The 25,465-nt window shown below is 53.3% G+C and overlaps 1 protein-coding gene across 1 annotated transcript; it reads left to right on the top strand.

Moving 5' to 3' along the window:
• The first annotated feature begins 3,990 nt into the window (after positions 1-3,990).
• HRH4 (histamine receptor H4) lies at positions 3,991-12,058 on the top strand. Its single transcript, XM_068165469.1, has 3 exons — positions 3,991-4,237; positions 7,030-7,196; positions 11,199-12,058. Exons 1-3 carry the CDS (start codon positions 3,991-3,993, stop codon positions 11,988-11,990), a joined length of 1,206 nt encoding a protein of 401 aa, XP_068021570.1. The 3' UTR covers positions 11,991-12,058.
• Positions 12,059-25,465: the final 13,407 nt, after the last annotated feature.

The raw sequence follows: 25,465 nt of genomic DNA, 5'->3' as shown, positions 1-25,465 counted from the left end.
TCTGCTTCCATCCTTCTGCCATGGACAGGGACACCTCTTACTAGACCAGCTTGCCCCAGCCAGCCTGCCTTTCAACACTTACAGGCTTGTAGCCTGCACAGCTTCTCTGGGCAACCTCTTCCACTCCACCTCCACCCTCATGGGCAAGATTTGCTTCCTGAGGGCAAGTCTACATCTAGCTTGCAGTGCAGCATACCTGTGCTTTTCTGTCTTTACCAGAGCCCATGCCTGGGGTGCAGGACACAGTACACTTAACAATTCTGCATGATTTTCAGAGAAGGAAATTTTCCATGCTATTGGAGTCTGGTGATTGCTTGTCACATCTGTCCCAGGCATCAACAGTTCCTACCCTTTCCCCCAGTGCCTCCTTTTCTCCTGAAGAGACTTAGAATTGTCATGGTTGGAAGAGACCTCAAGGCTCAGCCAGCTCCAACCCCCCTGCCATGGGCAGGGACACCTCACACCACAGCAGGTTGCTCACAGCCACATCCAGCCTGGCTGCAAACACCTCCGGGCAGGAGGTTTCCACCACCTCCCTGGGCAACCTGTGCCAGGCTCTCACCAGACTTCGTCTCTGCTGGTGTCTGAATGATATTTAGAGCCTGGTCTGTGCACCTCAAAGCTAGGCCAGGCTTGGGCACATGATCACATTCCTGTTGAATGAGCAGAGTCAGCAATCCCAGGTTCATACTGGATTTAGGCTTTGGGCTGGCTGGGCAGGAGTGGACAATGCCCTTTTGGCTGTAAAGCTCTGCAAGTGCAAAGAAGTTCCATCCAAAGGGCTGGAACAAACCTGAACTGACACAGTGCTTTTCACACTGCATCAGCTCTTTGTTCACTGCTGCTGTGACATGCTGTGGGTTTGCTCTGCCACTGAACCAGTGTCAAACTGGATTTGGCCTTTCCCTCAGCAAAGGCCGTGCTCACTGCTTGGGAATGGGATTCAGAGAGGTCTGGAGGCTGACAGAGAGGTGTCTTAAGTGCTAATAAACAAAGGAGTTGAAAATGCAGAGCTGAAGGGGGTGGGGAGCTGTGCTGGAGGAGGCTGTGGAGCTTGGGTACAACTCTTCCATGTGCCAGACTTCATTACCTGGTGTTTGAATATAACCTTGCATCTGCCAGACTTCATTACCTGGGGTTTGGGTATAACCTTCCATGTGCCAGGCTTTCTTACCTGGGGTTTGGGTACAGCTCTTCCATGTGCCAGGCTTTCTTACCTGGGGTTTGGGTACAGCTCTTCCATGTACCAGGCTTTCTTACCTGGGGTTTGGGTACAGCTCTTCCATGTGCCAGACTTTCTTACCTGGTGTTAATAATAACAACAACAACAATAACCAGGTTGGAAGAGACCTTCAAGATCATCCTGTCCAACCCATCAACCAATCCAACCCACCTAAACAACTAACCCATGGCACCAAGCACCACATCAAGTCTCCTCCTGAACACCCCCAGTGATGGTGACTCCACCACCTCCCCAGGCAGCACATTCCAATGGGCAATCACTCTCTCTGTGTAGAACTTCTTCCTCACCTCCAGCCTAAACCTTCCCTGGCACAGCTTGAGACTGCGTCCTCTTGTTCTGATGCTGCTTGCCTGGGAGAAGAGCCCAACCCCCACCTGGCTACAACCTCCCTTCAGGGAGTTGTAGACAGGGACCAGATGAGGCCATGTTGGAGTTGTCTCCTTGTCTATCCCTGTGCTTTTAGCACAACATTTGCTTGCATCCTGGCCTGGGAAATTAGGTCCTGGGTAAGCTGTGTCCTCATTTTGCAGTGCTGGAGAATTTGTGTCAGGGAGCACTGAGTGTGGTAAACTTGGCCCCACAGAGCAGTGAAGCCACAAGAGATGTTTTTGGTGTCCTGTGTTAGCCATGCAGGGCCCAAAGCCTTTGTCTCACCACTGCTGGACATGTGAAGAATTGGTTGTGTTTGTGCCCTCGTGGCCAAGAGGGACAATGGCATCCCAGGGTGCATCAAGAAGAGCATGGCCAGCAGGTCAAGGGATGGTCTCTTTAACCTCTGCTCTGGGGAGACCACACCTGGAATACTGTGTCCTGTTCTGAGGTCAGGAGAGTCAGGGATCTGCTGGGGAGGTTCCACTGGGGAGCTGTGAGGATGATGAAGAGACTGGATGATGAGGCAAGGCTGGGGAAGCTGGGGCTGTTTAGTCTGGAGAAGATAAGACAGAGGGGATTTATGACTGTCCATAAATACCTGAGGGCTGGGTGTCAAGGAGAAAGGGCCAGGCTCTTTTTGGTGGTGCCCAGTGAGAGGACAAGGACCAACAGGTACAAGCTGTTTGGGTGGGTTGGATTGGTTGATGGGTTGGACACGATGATCTTGAAGGTCTCTTCCAACCTGGTTTGGTTTATTCTAATAAAAGGTTTATTCTAATAAAAGCTGGAACCCAGGAGGTTCCACCTCAACATGGGGAGAAACTTCCTTACTGTGAGGGTGCTGGAGCCCTGGAGCAGGCTGCCCAGAGAGGTTGTGGAGTCTCCTTCTCTGGAGACTTTCAAGGCCCCTCTGGATGTGTTCCTGTGTGGCCTGCCCTAGGTGGTCCTGCTTTGGCAGTGGGGTTGGACCTGGATCTCCAGAGCTCCCTTCCAACCCCTCCTGTTCTGTGATTCTGAGAGTTTTCTGATTGTTGAAAATCTTGCTCAGTGCTCCCTGAGTAAGTCAAGCCCTTAGCTGCTTAGCCAGGGTGGAAGCTTACCTGGGACTATTGGGAAGGGAAGGGTTGGATGGGCCGTGCTTATGAAGTGCCCCAAAGTGCAGATATTTAGTTTGCTGTGCCCAAGGCCAGACTTGTGAGCTGAAAAGGCTTCAGCAAGAGAAGTGTGGCCAGCAGGGCCAGGGAGGGGATTCTGCCCCTCTGCTCCACTCTGCTGAGACCACAGCTGCAGCTCTGGGGCCAGTGCTGGAGCCTCTGTGCCAGGAAGGCTCTGGAGGTGCTGGAAGGTGTCCAGAGAAGGGCCAGGAGGAGGAGCAGAGGGCTGGAGCTGCTCTGCTTTGAGGACAGACTGAGAGAGTTGTGGCTGTTCAGTCTGGAGAGGAGAAGGCTCCCAGGAGACCTAATTGTGGCCTTCCAGGATCTGCAGGGGGCTCCAAGAAAGCTGGGGAGGGACTTTTGAGGGTGTCAGGGAGGGATAGGACTGGGGGGGATGGAGCAAAACTAGAAGTGGGGAGATTGAGATTGGCTGTGAGGAAGAAGTTGTTGGCCATGAGGGTGGTGAGAGCCTGGCACAGGTTGCCCAGGGAGGTGGTGGAAGCCTCCTGCCTGGAGGTGTTTGCAGCCAGGCTGGATGTGGCTGTGAGCAACCTGCTGCAGTGTGAGGTGTCCCTGGCCATGGCAGGGGGTTGGGACTGGCTGAGCCTTGGGGTCCCTTCCAACCCTGACAGTTCTATGATTCTCTTGGTGATAGTCTGCTGTGTGTCACTGAATTTGAAGTGCTCAGTGACCAGCAGCATCAGGAGATGTGCCTCTGTTCTGTAAAGTGTGGCTGTGAGAGGCAGCCAGGGGTGCAGCAGTGAGAAGCACAGAGCTGCAATGATTCAAATCCCGTTGGCCCCTGGGGAAGTGAAAATGAGATCTGTGTTTAGCTTCAGCAGAATTCACTGTGTCAGAATGCTTACACAGTGCTGATAGGCAAACTGGCTGTGGAAAGAGTTGCTTTCAGACTGACTTTCCTGACCTCAGTCGATAAAGATCAGCGTTGAGGGGAGGAAGAGCGATCTGATTTGTGAGGTGTGCCCTCGCTGCTGTTTGTGAGCTGCCTGGACTCTGCTTCCAGACCAGCAAGGTGCATCTAGACCAAGGGATGTGAGAGACTGCAGGTCCTGCAGGTCTTCAGCTCCACTATTTTGCTACTATGAATGGTTTTGGATGTGTCAGGATCCAGCCCAGCCTGTTGATGGACTCGTCTCAGCCTTTTGGATAGCGCTGCCAGATGGAAGCTCTTCCCAGCCTGCGCTGAGCTGGACACACAAGATGCACAACAGCACTGCCCAGGCTCTCTGCGTGGCTGGAAGGTGCAATGGCTCTTTGGCCACACACTCCCTGAGCTCTGAGCTCTCTCTGGGGGTGCTGGTGCTGCTGGCTTCCCTCATGGTGCTGCTGGCCCTGCTCACCATCGCTGGGAACGTCCTGGTGATCCTGGCTTTCATCCTGGACAGAGGCCTCAGGCACCACAGTAACTATTACTTTCTGAACCTTGCCATTTCTGACTTTGCAGTGGGTAAGTCCTGCCTGTGGTGGCTTCTGCTCTTTGTGCCCTAAGAGTCCCAGCAGGAGGAGTGGGGGTTGTTTCCTAGGTGGTTTCTTCTGGGAGCACAGTTTCCCAGCTGTGTGTCTGGGAGGAGGGTGAGGAATGGTAGAAGCTGCTTGCATCACAGAAGGGATCAGGTTGGAAGGGACCTTAGAGATCATTGTCACCAGCCCCCCTGCCATGGGCAGGGTTGCCTCTCAGCTAGAATGGTTGCTCAAGGCCTCATCCAGCCTGGCCATGAACACCTCCAGGGAGGGCACATCCACAGCCTCCCTGGGTAACCTGTGCCAGTGCCTCCCCACCCTCACTGTCAACAATTTCTTCCTACTCTCCAGTCTCAGTCTCCCCTTTTCCAGTTTCAATCCATTGCCCCTCCTCCTGTCACTACGAGCCCTTATAAAATGTCCCTGCCCAGCTCTCCTGTAGCCCCCTTCAGCTACTGGAAGGCTTCTCTAAGATCTCCCTGCAGCCTTCTCCAGGCTGAACAGCCCCAGCTCCCAGCCTGTCCTCATAGGGGAGGTGCTCCAGCCCTCTGATCAACTTCATGCCTTCTTCTGGCCCCTTCTCCAACAGTTCCAGGTCCTCCTGGTGCTGTGGGGACACCAGAAGCAGCTACAGTGCTTCAGGTGGTGTCTCATCAGACGACAGTAGAGGGATAGAATCACCTGACCTCTTTAAAAGAGAGCAGTAGCTGTCACTAGCAACTATGAAAAAGAAGTATTTGGGGCACAAATGCTGTGCTTGTGTTTAAGGTGTAAGTCAAACCAAGCCACCAGCGCTGAGAGCACTGTGGGCATTGCCCTGGTGCTAACTGTCAGCTCCTTGCCCAGAGGTTTACTGCCAGTGGGGCTGCATCAGCCTGGATGCCACAGACTGCTTTGGGTTAGAAGGGACCTTAGGGATTCTCCAGTTCCAACCCCCCCTGCCATGGGCAGGGACACCTCCTGCTTCACCAGGTTGCTCACAGCCTCATCTGCCTGCCCTTAAACACTCAGTGAATTCTAAGATCTTGATGGATATAGTAAGGAAATAAGAATCTGAGGAGTTCAATATGGCTCCTGAAGCTGCTCAGGATAGGATAGGATAGGATAGGATAGGATAGGATAGGATAGGATAGGATAGGATAGGACAGGATAGGACAGAATAGAATAGAATAGAATAGAATAGAATAGAATAGAATAGAATAGAATAGAATAGAATAGAATAGAATTAACCAGGTTGAAAAAAACCTCAGAGATCATCCAGTCCAACCTCTCACCCAGCACCATCTGATCAACTCAACCATGGCACCAAGTGCCTCATCCAGGCTCTTCCTAAACACCTCCAGAGATGGGGACTCCACCACCTCCCTGGGCAGCACATCCCAATGGCCAATCTCTCTTGCTGGGAAGAACTTTCTCCTCACCTCCAGCCTAAACCTCCCCTTGGCACAGCTTGAGACTATGTCCTCTTGTTCTGGTGCTGGGTGCCTGGCAGAAGAGACCAACCCCCACCTGGCTACAACCTCCCTTCAGGGAGTTGGAGAGAGCAATGAGGCCTCCCCTGAGCCTCCTCTTCTCCGGGCTAAGCAACCCCAGCTCCCTCAGCCTCTCCTCACAGGGCTGTGCTCCAGACCCCTCCCCAGCTTTCTTGCCCTTCTCTGGACACCTTCCAGCAGTTCAACATCTTTCCTAACCTGAGGAGCCCAGAACTGGACACAGGACTCCAGGTGTGGCCTAACCAATGCTGAGCACAGCATTTTCTTGTTGCCCCTGGCAGGTCAGCATTTGCCTGGGTGTAGGCTCAGGTGTTGCACCATGCTCTTGGGTGGCAGTGGTGAAATGAAGAAGTTGGTGGCTTAAAAATAGAACCCACATGTGATGTTTCTGATAGATATACTTCAGCAGAAGACCAAAACCCAAGTAAAAGCAAACATCAAAGAGTTCTGGAGTGAGCCTCAGCTGGGGAACCAGCAGTAGGTTAAAACACCCTTTAAAAATGGGAGAGGGTTTCACAGCTCTGCTGTGTCTGCTCTGCCTCTGGCAGAGGAGGTTTCCAGATCCAACACCACCTGACCACTCTATTGCCTCTTGCCTGCAAATGCTGACCAGCCTGATGCTGACAACTGCCATTAGCAACGTCTGGAGATGTGTCTGGGGGAGAGCTAACCCAGAGGAAAGATCAGAGGAGGTAGAGGGCTGAGGTTCCATGTCACTGTGCCACCACAGCACGCTCCTGCTGCCACCCCTCAAGGTTCTTCATGGAGTGAGGACTCAAAGCTGAACCCAGCACTCAAGCTGTGGCCTCCCCAGTGCCCAGCACAGGAGGACAATCCCTGCCCTGCTCCTGCTGCCCACACCATTGCTGCTCCAGGCCAGGCTGCTGGTGGCCTTCTTGCCCACCTGGGCACCCCCTGGCTCCTCTTCAGCTGCTGTCAGCCAGCACCCCCAGGTCCTTCTCTGCTGGGCAGTTTGCAGCCACTCTGCCCCAAGCCTGGAGCACTCCTGGGGCTGTTGTGAGCCCAGTGCAGGACTCAGCACTTGGCCTTGTTGAACCTCACACAGCTGAGCTCAGCCCTGGAGCCAGCCTGGCCAGCTCCCTCTGCAGAGCCTTCCTACCCTCCAGCAGATCCACACTGCCTCCCAGCTTGGTGTCAGCTGCAAACTGACTGAGGTTAAACTTTTCCTTTTTAGCCAGCCACCAGAGCATTGTCTCTGTGCTTCCAGGAGTGCTGGCTGCAATCCATATGAACCACAGCGTGTCTGTGTGGTTGCCTTCCACAGGTGTGTTCTGCATGCCCCTCTACATCCCTTACAGCCTGACAGGGAAGTGGCACTTGGGAAGGGACATCTGCAAGCTCTGGCTAGCCCTGGACTACCTCCTCTGCACAGCCTCAGTGTTCAACATTGTTCTTATCAGCTATGACCGTTTCCTGTCAGTTACCAGAGCTGTGAGTATCCTGTTTACACCTTCTCTGCCTTTGCCACAGGATCATTAGTGGCTTGCTCTCACCAAGCTTTGCCATCTTGGTGAGTGTTAGCCCAGATTTAATCGAGGAAATAGCCCTCAAAAATGTGGAGATCTCTCAGTTGATATTTGCAGCTAGTTGTGCTGAGTCCTCTGCCCTGAGCATACTCAGTGCAGGCTGGAAAGGGCTCCCCAGAGAGGTTCTGGAGTCTTCTTCTCTGGAGACTTTCCAGCCCTGTCCGGATGTGTTCCTGTGGGACCTGTACTGGATTCTGGGGGGGTTGGACTCAGTGATCTTTGGAGGTCCATTCCAACCTCTAATATTAGGGCCACACCTTGAGTCCTGTGTCCAGTTCTGGGCTCCTCAGTTTAGGAAGGAGGTTGACTTGCTGGAAGGTGTCCAGAGAAGGGCAACAAAGCTGGGGAGGGGTTTGGAACACAGCCCTGTGAGGAGAGGCTGAGGGAGCTGGGGTTGCTTAGCCTGGAGGCTCAGGGGAGACCTTCTTGCTCTCTACAGCTACCTTAATGGAGGTTGTAGCCAGGTGGGGGTTGGTCTCTTCTGCCAGGCAAGCAGCACCAGAACAAGAGGACACAGTCTCAAGCTGTGCCAGGGGAAGTTTAGGCTGGAGGTTAGGAGGAAGTTTTACAGAGAGAGTGATTGCCCATTGGGATGTGCTGCCCAGGGAGGTGGTGGAGTCACCATCACTGGAGGTGTTCAAGAGGAGACTTGATGGAGTGCTTGGTGCCATGGGTTAGTTGATTAGGTGGTGTGGGGTGATAGGTTGGACTTGATGATCTTGAAGGTCTTTTCCAACCTGGTTAATTCTATTCTATTCTATTCTATTCTATTCTATTCTATTCTATTCTATTCTATTCTATTCTATTCTATTCTATTCTATTCTATTCTATTCTATTCTATTCCATTCCATTCCATTCCATTCCACTCCATTCCATTCCATTCCATTCCATTCCATTCCATTCCATTCCATTCCATATCCTCTGATCCTATGATACTCCAGCCCACAGCTGGGCAACCAGGGCTTTTCTCACCATTTCTACTGCAGGCTGCTAGAGGCTGAAGGGTGAGAAGGGTAAGAGAGGAAGCTGGTGAAAAGAGACAGGGAGAGAGGAAATTCAGAGTAAAATGAATTTGGGTTTGGGCTTAAAATCAGGCATGGGAGGAAAAGGCAGATAGGACTAAGGCAGTGGAGTGAGGGATGCCAGGGAGAGGGTCTGCATCTGAAATGTGGCCCCAGATGATCCTGGAGCAGGAGCAAGAGGAGCAGGGAGTGGGACAAAGGAGAAACTGCTGTGACTGCCTGTGGACATGCAGCAATAAACCTCTCTCAGTGTCTGGAGCAGACTCCCAAACTTCAGCCACACTTTGTGTCTCTGCCTCCTGAGGAGCCTCCTGCCCTCCCTGTGGGTGCTTTGTGTTCTGGCTCATGCTAAGGATGGAGACCAGCACTGCTCACTCTGTTAGCTCCAGTGGAAGGGAAGTGTCAGGGACAGCCACAGGTTCCAGCTGGGTGGTGATGTGTGAGAGCAGGCAGATGTGGCTCAGTTGGGACTGCATAAGACCCTTAATGGGAAGGTCGTGAGTTCAAGCCTGCAGTGGGCAGTAGTGTCCTCCCTACTCTAGTCATGAGGCCTGTGGTGACAGGTTGGACTTGATCTTTGAGGTCTCTTCCAACCTTAGTGGTACTGATACTGAACATCATTGTGATCTCAGAGCAGAGTTTAATTGCTGTTGATTGTAATGAAGTTACTCTGGTTGCCTTTCTTACTGTTTGATGGAGTTTAAAGGAGAGAACCTGGGAGATCCAACAGCAGAACATTGTGCACATGAGAAACATTGCCCTGGAAGGCCCAGGATTCACAGAGTGCAGAGCTAAGACCACCTGCACAAATGGAACCAAGACCCAGGGACATGTCATGGAACCAAGCCCAGCATGGTGGGGCTTGGAAGAAACCTCTGGGAGTCATCCAGTCCAAACCCCCTGCTAGAGTAGGATCACCTGGATCAGGTTGCCCAGGATCACAATATCCAGGTGGGGTTGGAATCTCTTCAGAGAAGGAGACTCCACAACCTCTCTGGGCAGCTTGCTCCAGGGCTCCAGCACCCTCACAGCAAAGAAGTTCAAGTGTCACCTCCTTGGTTCTAGTTTGTGCCCACTGCTCCTTGTCCCATCACTGGGCTCCAGTTGAAAAGAGCCCAGGCCCATTTGCTTCACCTCCACCCTTTGTGTGACAGTCTTTAAGGACATCAACACATGTTCTCTCTCCAGTTGGATATCTAAGATCCCCGAGTTACACATTTCCCCTGGCATCCCATGATAGGGGTGGAGCAGGATGTGAGCTTGTTCTGCAGCACAGAGTGGAAAATAGGATGAGAGGAACTGGCCTGGAATTGTGCCAGGGGAGGGTTAGGTTGGAGAGGAGGGAAAATGTCTTTGCTGCCAGAGTGGTCAGGGCTTGGCAGAGGCTGCCCAGGGAGGTGGTGGAGTCCCCATCTCTGAAGGTGTCCCAGAAACAAGATGGCACTTGGGGCCATGGTTTAATGGCTGTGGTGCTGTTAGGTTGATGGTTGGACTATGATCTTTTCCAACCCAAACAATTCTGTGACTCTATGAAGTGTGTAGTGGCCCTGGAGCAGGGGCAGAAGGAAGAAGAGGGCTGATGATGTGGTTTCACCAGCTAAAGGCTGCAGTGCAGAGCTGAGATCTATTCCTGCCTCCTCAAGAAGAGTGCAGTACACAATTGTCTCAGAGGAAGGTGCCACATGTGCCACATTTGCTCCTGGCCACTGTGGCATGTTCAGCCTCCCTGGCTTAGAAAGCAGTGCAGCTGGCGGTGGGTGGTGGTCATGCCCTGAACAGCTCCCAGATGCTAACTTCTCAGAGCAGAGGTGTCTCCAACAGGGCATGCTAAGTTCCTAGGTGCTGATGGATGCCCATGTTTCACCAGAATCCAGCACAGGTACATTAAGCTGTGGACAGACTCCCCTGTGATATGGCAGACACACACTTGGGTGACCTTCAGCTGATCAGCAGAACTGCAGCTCTACATCACCAAGCACTCTGCTAAGTTTCTTTCCTGCCTGGAGAAGAGAAGGCTCTAGGGAGGCCTGATAGCAGCCTCCCAGTACCTGAAGGGGGTCTGCAGGAAGGGTGGGGAGAGAATGTTTGCAAAGGCCTGCAGGGACAGGACCAGGCGCAATGGCTTCAAACTAGAGCAGAGCAGATTGGATGTTAGGAACAAGTTCTTCACTATGAGGCTGGTGGAACACTGGAACAGATTGCCCAGGGAGGTGGCTGAGGCTCCATCCCTGGAGATATTCAAGGCTGGACAGGGCTCTGGGCAACCTGATCCAGTGGAGATGTCCCTGCTGAGAGCAGGAGGTTGGGCTGGATGAGCTTTGGAGATCCCTTCTGACCTGGACCATTCTATGATTCCATGATTCTGTGATTCTATGAGTCTGTGATTCTATGATTCTATGGTTCTGTGATTCAATGATTCAATGATTCTGTGATTCAGTGATTCTGTGATTCAATGATTCAATGATTGAATGATTCAATGATTCTGTGATTCAATGATTCAATGATTCAATGATTCAATGATTCCATGATTCAGTGGTTCAATGATTCTGTGATTCAATGATTTAATGATTCAATGATTCAATGATTCAATGATTCTGTGATTCAATGATTCAGTGATTCTGTGATTCAGTGATTCAATGATTCAATGATTCTGTGATTCAGTGATTCAATGATTCAATGATTCAATGATTCAATGATTCAATGATTCTGTGATTCAATGATTCAATGATTCTGTGATTCAATGATTCAATGATTCTGTGATTCAATGATTCTATGATTCAGTGATTCAATGATTCAATGATTCAATGATTCAATGATTCTGTGCTACTTCTGTTGGTCCCAAACCATGCCTCTATAGATGACCTTCCTCTTTGTTTTCCTGACAGGTGTCTTACAGAGCCCAGCAAGGAATAGCATCCAGCCCTGTTGTCAAGATGGTGGCCATCTGGGGCCTGGCCTTCCTCCTCTACTGCCCAGCAATCCTCCTTTGGGAGCAGGTGGCCGGGCACAGCGTGGTGGCAGCGGATCAGTGCTATGCTGAGTTCTTTGACAACTGGTACTTCCTCCTGCCTGCATCCACCCTGGAGTTCTTCGTGCCGCTGCTCCTGGTGACCTACTTCAACCTGCACATCTTCCACGACATCCACAGGCGCCAGCGGCACGGCGCCGGCCGGGACCCGCAGCTCCCGAGGAGCAGCAGCAGCCTCTCCTGGAGGCTTTGCCTCGTGCCAAGGCCAGGAGCATCTTCCCCTCCTCCACTGGAAGCAGAAGACAGCGTTTCTTCCTCCACGAGGCCCAAGAAGGAGCCCTGGGTAGCTGAGAATTCGTCACCATCCAGAGGTGGTTCTGTAGCCCCCGAGAATGACTTCCCTGCCCCCGTCCGCGCGAGGGGCAGGGCGAAGCTGCGGCGGGACGAGAGGATGGCCAAGTCCCTGGCAGTCATTGTCTGTGTCTTTGCCATCTGCTGGGCCCCATACACCCTGCTGATGATCATCCGTGGGGCCTGCCAGGGCACCTGTGTCCACAGCTCCCTCTATGAGATGACCTTCTGGCTCCTGTGGCTCAACTCCTCTCTGAATCCCTTCCTCTACCCTCTCTGTCATGTGAAGTTTCGAATGGCTTTCAGGAAGATACTGTGCCCCAAAAAGTCTGCAGCGCTGAAATCAGGCTCCTGTTAGGAGGAAGAAGAAAGAGAAGGCTCTAGGGGAGCTGGGTGAGGGATCTGGACTGGATGTCAGGAGGGAGGGGACAGGCTTTGCTCAGTTGCTCCCCGGGATAGGACAAGGAGCAACGGATATAAACTCTAGCACAGGAGGTTCCACCTCAACATGAGGAGGAACTGCTTCACTGTGAGGGTCCCAGAGCCCTGGAGCAGGCTGCCCAGAGAGGTTGTGGAGTCTCCTTCCCTGGAGCCTTTCCAGCCCCATCTGGATGTGTTCCTGTGTGACCTGTGCTGGATCCTATGCTCCTGCTTTGGCAGGGGGCTTGGACTGGATGATCTTCAGAGGTCCCTTCCAACCCCTGACATCCTGTGAGCTGTGACCTAAGTAGCCAGTTTGAAATGAGTACCTTTCCAGTCAGCCTAGTTAGAAAGCTAGATTAGACTTCTGTACAACATGTTCTCCTCCAGGTACACCTGTGTGCCCAAAGGCCATGGAATCACAGAATGCTTTGGGTTGGAAGGGACCTTAAAGATCATCCAGTGGATGCAAACTCAATCACAGGAAGGTCCATCTCAGCACGAGAAAAAGCTTTCCTACTGTGAGGGTGTTGGAGCCCTGGAGCAGGCTGCCCAGAGAGGTTGTGGAGTCTCCTCTGGAGATCATCAAAACCCTCCTGGACCTCCCTTTGTGACCTGCATGAAGAGGTCCTGCTTTGCAGGGCCTTTGGACTCAGTGATCTCCAGAGGTCCCTTCCAACCCTTAGCATTCTGTGATTCTGTCATTCTGTGGCCTCTGCACTCTTCAGCCTTCAGCCAGAGAGCAGAAATATTAGGAGCTGGGTGAGGGTTAGTCCAAGAATGTGTGATGATGGGGAATGGTCCAATGCCTGTGGTGGTCACTAGTTCTTGAGGACCATGAGCCCCCTAGAAGCTGCACAGGTAAGCAGATAGGATAGGATAGGATAGGATAGGATAGGATAGGATAGGATAGGATAGGATAGGATAGGATAGGATAGGATAGGATGGGATAGGATAGGATGGGATAGAATAGAATAGAATAGAATAGAATAGAATAGAATAGAATAGAATAGAATAGAATAGAATAGAATAGAATAGAATGGAATTTACCAGGTTGGAAGAGACCTTCAAGATCATCAAGTCCAACCTATCATCTAACACCATCTAATCAACTAACCCATGGCATCAAGCACCCTGTCAAGTCTCCTCCTGAACACCTCCAATGATGGTGACTCCACCACCTCCCTGGGCAGCACATCCCAATGGGCAATCACTCTCTCTGTGTAGAACTTCTTCCTAACCTCCAGCCTAAACCTCCCCTGGCACAGCCTGAGACTGTGTCCTCTTGTTCTGGTGCTGCTTGCCTGGGAGAAGAGACCAACCCCCACCTGTCTACAACCTCCCTTCAGGTAGTTGCAGAGAGCAAGAAGGTCTCCCCTGAGCCTCCTCTTCTCCAGGCTAAGCAACCCCAGCTCCCTCAGCCTCTCCTCACAGGGCTGTGTTCCAAGCCCCTCACCAACTTTGTTGCCCTTCTCTGGACACCTTCCAGCAACTCAACCTCCTTCTTAAACTGAGGAGCCCAGAACTGGACACAGGACTCGAGGTGTAGCCTAGCCAGTGCAGTGCACAGGGGCAGAATGACCTCCCTCTCCCTACACCTGCCCTGAAGCCATGGACAGTGGAAGTCCTGTGAGCCATGGGGGCTCTGGTTCCCTGCCCTTCCATCACAGCTGGGATGCAGGTTGTTGATGTTGCTGGACAGACTGAACAGGCAGTGTGGGCTGTCCTTCAGTGGCATGTTTGGAGATGCCTGAGTGGGGGAGAGCCATGCAGTTTTCATCTATACAGCTCAGAAGCCTTGCTTGCCAGGTTGGAAGTTCTTTTCCTCCTCCCAGTGGCATCTTCCACGTGTGGCTTATGATGCTCTGGTACCAACCTGGACTGCTCCTGTGTGACCTGCCCTAGGTGATGCTGCTCTGGCAGCAGGGTTGGACAGGGTGATCTCTGGAGGTCCCTTCCAGCCCCTCACACTCTGTGACTGTGAAAAGCAGCAGTAAGGCTGCTGCTAAGAAAGAAAAATGAAGCAGCTGGCAAGTGCAGATCTCCCTTCTCATTGGGACTGTTGGAACCTTGTGGGACTTTCCCCATGTGCATTACTGGTAAGTGAGAGTGACCAGAACACTCCCTGCCCTTCATTGACAACAACCCCACACCAACAGCATTAACAAATCCTGTTTGAAAATGCCAAAATAAAACTGCTTTGGAACACTGCACTTGCTTGGAAACTGCTCTGGTTAGGGGGGAAAATAAAAGGTTTTATAAACCAGATTGGGATGTGGATCAAAGTGCAAGGGAAGGAGTCAGTCAGAGGCACTGCTGAGGCCACAGCTTCAGTCCTGGGTTCAGCTTTGGGACCCTCACTTCAAGAAGGAGCAGGTCCAGAGAAGGACAACAAAGGTGGGGAAGGGTCTGGAGAAGAGGGCTGGGGAGGAGCAGCTGAGGGAGCTGGGGGTGTTGAGTGTGGAGAAGAGGCTGAGGGAGACCTCATTGCTCTCTGCAGCTCCCTGAGAGGAGGCTGCAGGGAGGTGGGGGTTGGGCTCTGCTCACATGCAACAAGTGACAGGACAAGAGGAAACAGCCTCAAGCTGTGCCAGGGGAGGGTCAGGTTGTGTATGACAAGAAATATCTCCCCAGCAAGGGCTCTCAGGCACTGGCACAGGCTGCCCAGGGAGCTGCAGGAGTCACCACCCTGGAGGTATTTCCAACACTCCTGGATGTGGTGCTGAGGGCTGGGCTTTAGTGGCAGAGCCTTAGCAGCAGTGCTGGCATGGGGAGCTCTAGGGGAGCTCATGGGGAGCTCTAGGGGAGCATTTGGACTTGATGACCTCAAAGGTCTCTCCCAACCTCAACAGTTGCTTGTTTGGCAGGAACTCCATCACTCTAGCCTTAAAGAAGAGCATCTGTGAGACCTATTGGGTGCCACAACTCAGTGGAACCAGCAGTGCTCTTTGCTGGTATGGTCTCTCTTGAGATGTGGACACATTCAACCCCCCAGAATCACAAATCAGCTGCTCCCTTCCCCTCTCTTCTGCAGGACAAAGTACAATGATTTGTGTTTGTCCTCTTCCCACTGCTGGCTTTTGGTCACCCTCCCTGGGTCTGACTGAGGAAGCTTCCTCACAACCTGCCCCTGAGGATCCTGCTTTGATTCCTCATTTGGAGGGGAGAGAATAGAATAGAATAGAATAGAATAGAATAGAATAGAATAGAATAGAATAGAATAGACCAGACCAGACGAGGCTGGGAGAGACCTTCTAGATCATCACATCCAACCTATCATCCAACACCACCTAATGTACTAAACCATGCAACCAAGCACCCCATCAAGTCTCCTCCTGAACACCTCCAATGATGGTGACTCCACCACCTCCCTGGGCAGCACATTCCAGTGGCCAATCACTCTCTCTGTGTAAAACTTCTTCCTCCCCTCCAGCCTAAACCTCCCCTGGCGCAGCTTGAGACTGTGTCCTCTTGTTCTGGTGCTGCTTGCCTGGGAGAGGAGACCAACCCCCACCTGGCTACAACCTCCCTTCAGGTAGCTGTAGAGAGCAATAAGGTCTCCCCTGAGTCTCCTCCAGGCTAAGCCACCCCAGCTCCCTCAGTCTGTCCTCTTGGGACAGCCACACTGCTGTGCAGCTCTCTTGTAACACAGGAGGAGCTGCCCAGGGAGGTGGTGGAGTCCCCAGCCCTGGAGGTATTTAAAACACTCCTGGATGTGGTGCTGAGGGCTGTGGTGCTGCGGGCTGTGGTGCTGAGGGCTGTGCTTTAGCGGCAGTGGCTTAGCAGCAGGGGAGGGATGGTGAGCAGCAGGGCAGTGGTTGGACTTGATGACCTCAAAGGTCTCTTCCAACCTCAACGGTTCTGTGGTTCTGTGACTCTAGGTGAGCTAAGGGCAGCACCAAGTTCACAGCAAGCCTGGGAACCTGGCCACCTGCACTGCCAGCGCAGGGAGAAGCTCCTGCCGAGGCTGGTCCAGAGGCAGGGTCTGAGTGAGCCCCTGGGGAGAGGAGCCGAGAGGGGCAGGCGCTGGGAGCGCCCCTGATGCGTTTCCTTCGGGCAGCCTCAGGCAGGAGCCTGCTGCGGGGCGCTGTGCCTTCCCCTGTCGCGGCGATGTGCACCTGCAGATGTCAGTGGTGCTCCGCGCTGCCTGCAGAGCTGGCAGCTCCGCGCTGCTTCGCAAGTGCCATTGCACCAGCGCAGCCCCCTCCTGCTCAAAACGCCGCCAGACCTTGCCGTCCGTGCTGCAGAGAGGATGAGGGGAAGGGCTTCCTCCCCGGGCAAAGGAAGGGAGGCTCTCCCCAGACAGATCATCAGCGCAGGGCTTCTCCTCAGGTGACCTGCACGGCCCACGTCAAAGCATTCTGCTGCCTGTGCAAGTGGAGAGCCAGATTGAGCTGGGAGCAGGTCCTCAGCATTGGCTCGTTGGCAAACTGTGTCCTCTGCTCTGAGGAGCTTCATGCTCTCATGATGGCTTTAAGGCAGCTCTGACTGTGGCCTGCTGCTAAAAAAGCTGTGGGGCTCTCCTACCCTTCCTGCTGTTGCTGCTGCTCCTGGCCCCATGGTCCTGCCCTGCTGCCACCCTGGGTGAGGGCTGGGGCTGCGCAGGAAACTCAGGCTGGGAACAGGTTCTGGAAGCTCAGGCTGGGAGCAGGTTCAGGAAGCCCAGGCTAGGAACAGCTTCAGGAAGGTCAGGCTGGCAGCAGGTTCAGGTAGCTCAGGCTAGGAACAGTTTCAGGATGCTCAGGCTAGAAACAGGTTCAGGAAGCTCAGGCTAGGAACATGTTCAGGAAGCTCAGGCTAGGAACAGCTTCAGGATGCTCAGGCTAGAAACATGTTCAGGATGCTCAGGCTAGGAACAGCTTCAGGATGCTCAGGCTAGAAACATGTTCAGGATGCTCAGGCTAGGAACAGCTTCAGGAAGCTCAGGCTAGGAACATGTTCAGGATGCTCAGGCTAGGAACAGCTTCAGGAAGCTCAGGCTAGGAACATGTTCAGGATGCTCAGGCTAGGAACAGCTTCAGGAAGCTCAGGCTAGGAACATGTTCAGGATGCTCAGGCTAGGAACATGTTCAGGAAGCTCAGGCTAGGAGCAGGTTCAGGAAGCTTAGGCTAGGAGCAGGTTCAGGTGTTTCTCTGGCTGGTTGTGATCACCTTATCCTGGGACACAAGCACAGAAGCACCAGCTGCTGGTATAAGAGGTGAGACCCCTCCCTTTGCCTGCAGCTTGCTTTGGGGTCACCTTAAAGGAGCCAGGAAGCTGCAGCTTTGGGTATGAGGACTTGGATATGGTTCTCAGTCATTTTCTACATGTCAGATCTTTATCTTGGCTGTCTTGGTAACCCTCCAGTGACTTTAGCAAACTAGAACAGGGTAGGACTCCCTGAAGGGAGGTTGTAGCCAGGTGGGGGTTGGTCTCTTCTCCCAGGCAAGCAGCAGCAGAACAAGAGGACACAGTCTCAAGCTGTGCCAGGGGAGGTTTAGGCTGGAGGTGAGGAGAAAGTTCTTCCCAGAGAGAGTTGTTAGCCATTGGGATGTGCTGCCCAGGGAGGTGGTGGAGTCCCCATTCCTGGAGGTGTTCAAGAGGGGACTGGATGTGGCACTTGGTGCCATGGTCTAGTCATGGGGTTTGTGGTGCCAGGTTGGGCTTGGTGATCTTTGAGGTCTCTTCCAACCTTGGTGATTCTGTGATTCTGTGACCATGCCTGATCTGTGTGGTGGACAACTTCCAGGGGATCTGCTCAGCTGTGCTTTTGGGGGTGGAGGAGCTCCCCAGCAGGACAGATCTCTGTTCTGCTGCTTTCCCTGGCATGCCAAGGGCCTTAGCAACTCTAGCTCTGTGTTGAGCCCTTTGTATGGAGGAAACTGTCTGTAAGTGTTAAATTGAGTGGAGTTCCCTGCTGAGACTTCTGCATTCACTGACTCTGCTGCTCCTGACAACTGCCTGCAAGAAGATTCAGTCCTCAAGCCTGTACAAAGACACAGTCAGTGCAAAATGCCTGTGGGACATGGGCCAGACTCATTTCTGGAGCCCTGCCACGGGAGCTGAGGGACACAGGCTCTGAGGTTGGGCTGTTTGCTGTGTCTGAATTGCATTTCAGTAACCCTTTCTGGGGGGTGCAGCTCCAGCAGTTTCCAACCTCTTCTGCTGTTGCTGGTTCAGGTTAACTCATTCTCTGGTGCTGCACTGACAGGCACACTGCTTATCTCCTGCTCTCCCTTGGAGGGTTGGTCACACTGGTTAATGCCACAAGGCACTGGTTAATCTTTTTCATTCTTACACATCAAGTTTCCTTCCTGTGTCCTGCCCCTTTGCACCAGGCCACCAGATTCTATCCCAATGGAGAGCAGACACCTCTGGCTTCTGACTCATCCTCCTTTTACAGCCTTAGCCTTCATCCTTCCCATTTGGTCAGGGGTTGGAACAGGCTGCCCAGGGAGGTGGTGGAGTCCCTGTCCCTGGAGGTGTTCAAGAAATGTGTGGCCCTGGCACTGTGGGGCATGGTTTAATGGCTGTGGTGGTGTTGGGTTGGTGGTTGGACTCACTGATCACAGAATCACCACGGTTGGAAGAGACCTCAAAGATCATCCAGTCCAACCTGTCACCACAGACCTCATGACTAAACCATGGCACCAAGTGCCACATCCAATCCCCTCTTGAACACCTCCAGGGATGGGGACTCCACCACCTCCCTGGGCAGCACATTCTAATGGCTAACAACTCTCTCTGGGAAGAACTTTCTCCTCACCTCGAGCCTAAACCTCCCCTGGCACAGCTTCAGACTGTGTCCCCTTGTTCTGCTGCTGGGTGCCTGGGAGAAGAGACCAACCCCCAGCTGGCTACAACCTCCCTGCAGGGAGTTGCAGAGAGCAAGAAGGTCTCCCCTGAGCCTTCTCTTCTGCAGGCTAAGCAACCCCAGCTCCCTCAGCCTCTCCTCACAGGGCTGTGCTCCAGACCCCTCCCCAGCTTTCTTGCCCTTCTCTGGACACCTTCCAGCATCTCAACATCTTTCCTAACCTGAGGGGCCCAGAACTGGACACAGGGCTCAAGGTGTGGCCTCAGCAGTGCTGAGCACAGGGCACAAGGACTTCCCTGCTCCTGCTGGCCACACTCTTTCTGATGCAGGCCAGGATGCCATTGGCCTTCTTGGCCCCCTGGGCACACTGCTGGCTCATGTTCAGGCAGCTGTCAATCAGCACCCCCAGGGCCCTCTCTGTTTGGCAGCTCTCAGCCACTCTGCCCCCAGCCTGTAGCTCTGCCTGGGGTTGTTGTGGCCAAAGTGCAGCCCCTGGCACTTGGATTTGTTGAATGCCATCCTGTTGGATCTTAAAAACATTAGTACCATGGCTGTAGCTTATTAGAGTGCTTGGGTTAAAAGTCTGATTTCTCTGATTTTTGGCATGTCAGTTGTGTACAGGAGTACCCAGAGAGGGAAAGGTGTGAGCTGGGCTTGGCACTGCTGATAACAACACAGCTCTGTGGCCAGGTGGGGGAGAGGGGACTGCCTCAGCCACCCTGGAGAACTCAAAGCCTCTCTGCAGTGATTAGTATTCCTGGAGTGAGTCTGTTTATTGCTTGCACATGCAGCCACAAAGTGTTCATACAGGCCATCACCTCCTCCCCTTCCTCCCCCCTCCTCCTCCCCAAGCAAACCCCCCACCAGTGCAAGAGTTCCCCTGGGTGCCTTTTGGTGGACCTTGCTGTCAGGATCTTTTCATCTTGGATTGTCTGTCTTTCTTGCTTCAGGCCATCAGCCTTTGCCTTGTCCCCCTTGCCTGCCCTGCATAATTCCTGCCTCTCCATGGCTTTTCCTGGTTGAGATTTGCTAATTGAAAGGAAAGCTGCCACCGTGGCACCTGAAGGGCTGCTGCTTGAGCCTGCAGTGGGGCAGCAGCCTGCAAAGGGAAGCGCTGCGCTCCAGCCTGCCCTGGTGGCTCTGGCCATCAGCTGTGCTTTGCTGACAGACAGGGCACTTAGCAGCCAATTTAGCTTTTCTGGCAGGCAGAACGGGCTCCGGAGCTGGGAGGTGAATTTAAAAGCCATGCCCTGCCCCAGAGAGAAGAGGGCAGGTGTGGGGTGGGTGATTTGACACCATGCCCAGGAGGCAGCTTTCAAGAGCTGCCCTGCACATGGGGAGCTGGATGGCCCAGCAGGAAGGGGCTCCAGGTCTGAGTTTACAAGAGGCTGGGAATAGGATAGGATAGGATAGGATAGGATAGGATAGGATAGGATAGGATAGGATAGGATAGGATAGGATAGAACAGAATAGAATAGAAGGATAGGATAGGATAGGATAGGATAGGATAGGATAGGATAGGATAGGATAGGATAGGATAGGATAGAAGGATAGGATAGGGTAGAATAGGATAGGGTAGGATAGGGTAGGATAGGATAGGATAGGATAGGATAGAAGGATAAGATAGGGTAGGATAGGATAGGATAGGATAGGATAGGATAGGATAGGATAGGATAGGATAGGATAGGATAGGATTAACCAGGTTGGAAGAGACCTTCAAGACCATTGCCTTTGTTTTGACATCATAGTTGAGTCTAATCTCCACAGACTTGCACTGCAGTCTCCAGTCCCAGGCTCCCCTCTTCCAGCTTTAGTCAGCCACCCCTCCTCAGGCCGTACAGCAGCCATCTCCCATCCTCTCTGCTAACCTTCCCACTGACCTCTTTGTGCCTCTTGCAGCTGGGAGGCATCTCCCTGCAGCCTGGCTGACCAGAGCTGTGTGCAGTTTTCCATATGGCATCACCTGGGCCTCGTGCAGAGACAGGAATGCTGCCCCATTTCCCCTGGAAATGCCTCCCCTGCTGCCCTCACTCCTACCCTTCCAAAGGAGAGACTGAGTGAGGCTGGCAAGGTCAGCCTTCAGAAAACCCACGCTGCATTTTATCCCATACTGGTTTTACCTCTGCATCATTAATTAGAGTCCCCCCAGCCGCTGTTTTAAAGCCCAGGAAGCCACTCAAGTGGCTCTAATAGGGCTGTAAAGAGAGGTCAGTTTGTTCACCTTCTCAACTGCAGGTCAGAGCCTTGCTGTTCCCTGCTTCTGTGCCTGCCCACGACTTGACTGCCCCATCAAAGAGATGTGCTAACAGCCTGGGGAAACCATGTGCCAGAGCTTTCCTAGCTTCAGGCAGGATGCTTTGCCCCCTCCCTGTCTGAGCACGCCGGTCACCTCTGTCCAAGGGAAGCTGCACATCTGCTGTGAACTTAGTGCTCCCTTTGGCTCACTTAGAGGCACAGAACCACAGATCTGTTGAGGTTGGAAGAGACCTTTGAGGTCATCAAGTCCAACCCCTCCCCTGGTGCTCACCATCCCTCCACTGCTGCTAAGCCACTGCCACTAAACCACAGCCCTCAGCACCACAGCCCTCAGCACCACATCCAGGAGTGTTTTAAACACCTCCAGGGCTGGGGACTCCATCACCTCCCCTGGGAGGCTCCTCCTGTGTTACAAGAGAGCTGCCCAGCACTGTGGCTGTCCTCTCCCCTCCAAGTGAGGAATCAAAGCAGGATCCTCAGGGGCAGGTTGTGAGGAAGCTTCCTCAGTCAGACCCAGGGAGGGTGACCAAAAGCCAGCAGTGGGAAGAGGACAAACACAAATCATTGTACTTTGTCCTGCAGAAGAGAGGGGAAGGGAGCAGCTGATTTGTGATTCTGGGGGGTTGAATGTGTCCACATCTCAAGAGAGACCATACCAGCAAAGAGCACTGCTGGTTCCACTGAGTTGTGGCACCCAACAGGTCTCACAGATGCTCTTCTTTAAGGCTAGAGTGATGGAGTTCCTGCCAAACAAGCAACTGTTGAGGTTGGGAGAGACCTTTGAGGTCATCAAGTCCAAGTGCTCCCCATGAGCTCCCCATGAGCTCCCCCAGAGCTCCCCATGCCAGCACTGCTGCTAAGGCTCTGCCACTAAAGCCCAGCCCTCAGCACCACATCCAGGAGTGCTGGAAATACCTCCAGGGTGGTGACTCCTGCAGCTCCCTGGGCAGCCTGTGCCAGTGCCTGAGAGCCCTTGCTGGGGAGATATTTCTTGTCATACACAACCTGACCCTCCCCTGGCACAGCTTGAGGCTGTTTCCTCTTGTCCTGTCACTCGTTGCATGTGAGCAGAGCCCAGCCCCCAGCTCCCTGCAGCCTCCTCTCAGGGAGCTGCAGAGAGCAATGAGGTCTCCCTCAGCCTCCTCTTCTCCACACTCAACACCCCCAGCTCCCTCAGCTGCTCCTCCCCAGCCCTCTTCTCCAGCCCCTTCCCCAGCTTGGTTGCCCTTCTCTGGACCTGCTCCAGCCTCTCAATGTCCTTCCTGGAGTGAGAGGCCCAAAGCTGAACCCAGCACTCCAGCTGTGGCCTCCCCAGTGCCCAGCACAGGAGGACAATCCCTGCCCTGCTCCTGCTGCCCACACCATTGCTGCTCCAGGCCAGGCTGCTGGTGGCCTTTTTGGGCACCCCCTGGCTCAGGGTAATTTTTGCACCTCAGTGATCTGCAGAACAAGAAGGAAAGCCCAGAGCTGCCTTCAGCTCAGGAATGCTCTCAGATGGGTTGAGCTCTCCCCTTGCTGTGGATTGTGCACAGAGCAGTGAGGCCAGGCACATTGAGCAAGTGATGTCAGGAGTGTTCTCAGCTGTCAAAGGAGGCTGCTTCTAGCTGTGCCTTTCATTAGCTGTTACTCACTTTGGGGACAGAGGGAGAACTTGGGAAGAGTGGAAGGCCATAATGAATGGCCAGGAGAATCCATTTGTCTGAAACAAACCCCCCCCAGCAACCAGCCTATTGTGTAAGCAACTGTGCCCAATGGAGACAGTCCAGATGACTGCACCTGGACACCACCTGGATGTAATTAAGGTCCCAGAACGGAAGATGCTAGACTGGATGCCAGGAAATTTAACACTCTCTCTCCTTTATTCACCTGCTGCAAAGATGGCAAATGGCTCTGAGCTAGGTGGTAGAATGGACCCACAGCAGTCAGTGAGGGGCTGGGGCATGTCCAGAGAAGGGCAACCAAGCTGGGGAAGGGTCTGGAGAAGAGGGCTGGGGAGGAGCAGCTGAGGGAGCTGGGGGTGTTGAGTGTGGAGGAGAGGAGGCTGAGGGAGACCTCATTGCTTTCTGCAGCTCCCTGAGAGGAGGCTGCAGGGAGGTGGGGGTTGGGCTCTGCTCCCTAGGCTCAGGTGATAGAAGGAGAGGAAATGGCCTGGAGTTGTGCCAGGGGAGGGTTGGGTTGGAGATGAGGACAAATGTCTTTGCTGCAAGAGTGGTCAGGGCTTGGCAGAGGCTGCCCAGGGAGGTGGTGGAGTCCCCATGCCTGGAGGTGTCCCAGAGAGCTGTGGCCATGGCCCTTGAGGCCAGGGTTTGGTGGCCATGGTGGGGTTGGGCTGGTGCTGGGCTGGGTGATCTTAGAGAGCTTTTCAAACTTCTATGATTCTACACTTCTGAGGCAAGTGTTTTTCTGCTGGCTCTGTCAGTGGCTCTGTCTCTTTATTTACTGACTTTTCACTGCTTCTCTGAAGCTGTGCAGCTCTCTTGGAACACAGGAGGAGCTGCCCAGGGGAGGTGGGGGAGTCCCCAGCCCTGGAGGTATTTAAAAGACTCCTGGATGTGGTGCTGGGGGATGTGGTGCTGAGTGATGTGCTTGCTGAGTGATGTGGTGCTGAGGGCTGTGGTGCTGAGGGCTGTGCTTTAGTGGCAGTGGCTTAGCAGCAGTGGAGGGATGGTGAGCAGCAGGGCAGTGGTTGGACTTGATGACCTCAAAGGTCACAAGCAGGGACTGAGAGCATTGCTGTGGCTCACACCATGCAGGAGGGGATTCCTTTGAGCCTGTCCCATGGGCCAGGCAGAGTCCCTGGGTGTCTCCTGTTCTCCTGAGCAGTGTTGATGCTTCCTGGGAGAGGACTCAGCAGATTGTTCTGCTCTCTGCCCCATTACTGCCCATGCTATTTATGTGACAGGGTGCCAGGCAGCACTCAACTTCAGCCACACTAATTTCATCTGCTGCTTTATGATCCCAAAGTGGAGAGAGCAGAAGAAAATTGGCAGCTGTTTAAATCTGCCCTGTTCAGAGACTGCCTTGCTTGGGATGAGATGGAGAGAGAGTGAAGGGGGAAAATTAAGCCCAGCAATGCAGAATGTAGTGATCAGTTGGGTAAAAGCTAACACAGTGCCTTCATCAGAGGTTAAAAATCTCTGCTGAAACCGTGGGGGCCCAGCAGGCTTTGTGAGGAGCAGGAGGTAAATAGTGACTCAGAGCAAATAAGTCTCAGCAGGAGGAATAAAGAAGGAATGTTTCACCTTACTGTGATCAGAAACTGCGCTCATGGATGTCCAAAATTGCTTCTAATCCCATTGTTGTTGTCGTGCCATGTCACCTTGCTGGTGGCAAAGGGGAGAAACAACCCCAGCAGGAGTGAACCATAGAATTGTCAGGGTTGGAAGGGTCCTCAAGGATCAGGCAGCTCCAACCCCCTGCCATGGGCAGGGACACCTCACACTACAGCAGGTTGCTCACAGCCACATCCAGCCTGGCTGCAAACACCTCCAGGCAGGAGGCTTCCACCACCTCCCTGGGCAGCCTGTGCCAGGCTCTCACCACCCTCATGGGCAACAACTTCTTCTTCACATCCAATCTCAATCTCCCCATTTCTAGTTTTATTTCCATCCCCCCCAGTCCTACCCCTCCCTGACACCCTCAAAAGTCCCTCCCCAGCTTTCTTGGAGCCCCCTGCAGATCCTGCAAGGCCACAATGAGGTCTCCTTGGAGCCTTCTCCTCTCCAGCATGCACAACTCCAACTCTCTCAGTTTGTCCCAGAGCAGAGCAGCTCCAGCCCTCTGCTCCTCCTCCTGGCCCTTCTCTGGACACCTTCCAGCACCTCCAGAGCCTTCCTGGCACAGAGGCTCCAGAGCTGGCCCCAGAGCTGCAGCTGTGGTCTCAGCAGAGTGGAGCAGAGGGACAGAATCCCCTCCCTGGCCCTGCTGGCCACACTTCTCTTTAGAATAACCTTTATTAGAATAAACCAAACCAGGTTGGAAGAGACCTTCAAGATCATCGTGTCCAACCCATCAACCAATCCAACCCACCCAAACAGCTAACCCATGGCACCAAGCACCCCGTCAAGTCTCCTTCTGAACACCTTCAATGACGGCGACTCCACCACCTCCCCGGGCAACCCATTCCATAGCGCAATCACTCTTTCTGTGTAGAACTTCTTCCTAACATCCAACCTGAACCTCCCCTGGCGCAGCTTGAGACTGTGTCCTCTTGTTCTGGTACTGGGTGCCTGGAAGAAGAGACCATCATCAGCCTGTCTACAACCTCCTTTCAGGTAGTTGTAGAGAGTGATAAGGTCACCCCTAAGTCTCCTCTTCTCCAGGCTAAGCAGCCCCAGCTCCCTCAGCCTCTCCTCACAGGGCT

This window comes from Melanerpes formicivorus, unplaced genomic scaffold (genome assembly GCF_026170545.1).
Source record: "Melanerpes formicivorus ecotype bairdi unplaced genomic scaffold, bMelFor1.0.p_v2 SCAF_89, whole genome shotgun sequence".
Lineage (NCBI taxonomy): Eukaryota > Metazoa > Chordata > Aves > Piciformes > Picidae > Melanerpes > Melanerpes formicivorus.
The sequence above is the reverse complement of the archived record's forward strand: the minus strand, read 5'-3'. Positions and strand labels throughout refer to the sequence as shown.

Bases quoted from the DNA above. Each gene is read 5' to 3' on its own strand.
- HRH4 (XM_068165469.1), top strand. From the start codon at position 3,991: ATGCACAACAGCACTGCCCAGGCTCTCTGCGTGGCTGGAAGGTGCAAT. The intron at 4,238-7,029 runs GTAAGTCCTGCC...TGCCTTCCACAG, and splicing joins CATTTCTGACTTTGCAGTGG to GTGTGTTCTGCATGCCCCTC. The intron at 7,197-11,198 runs GTGAGTATCCTG...TTTTCCTGACAG, and splicing joins TCCTGTCAGTTACCAGAGCT to GTGTCTTACAGAGCCCAGCA.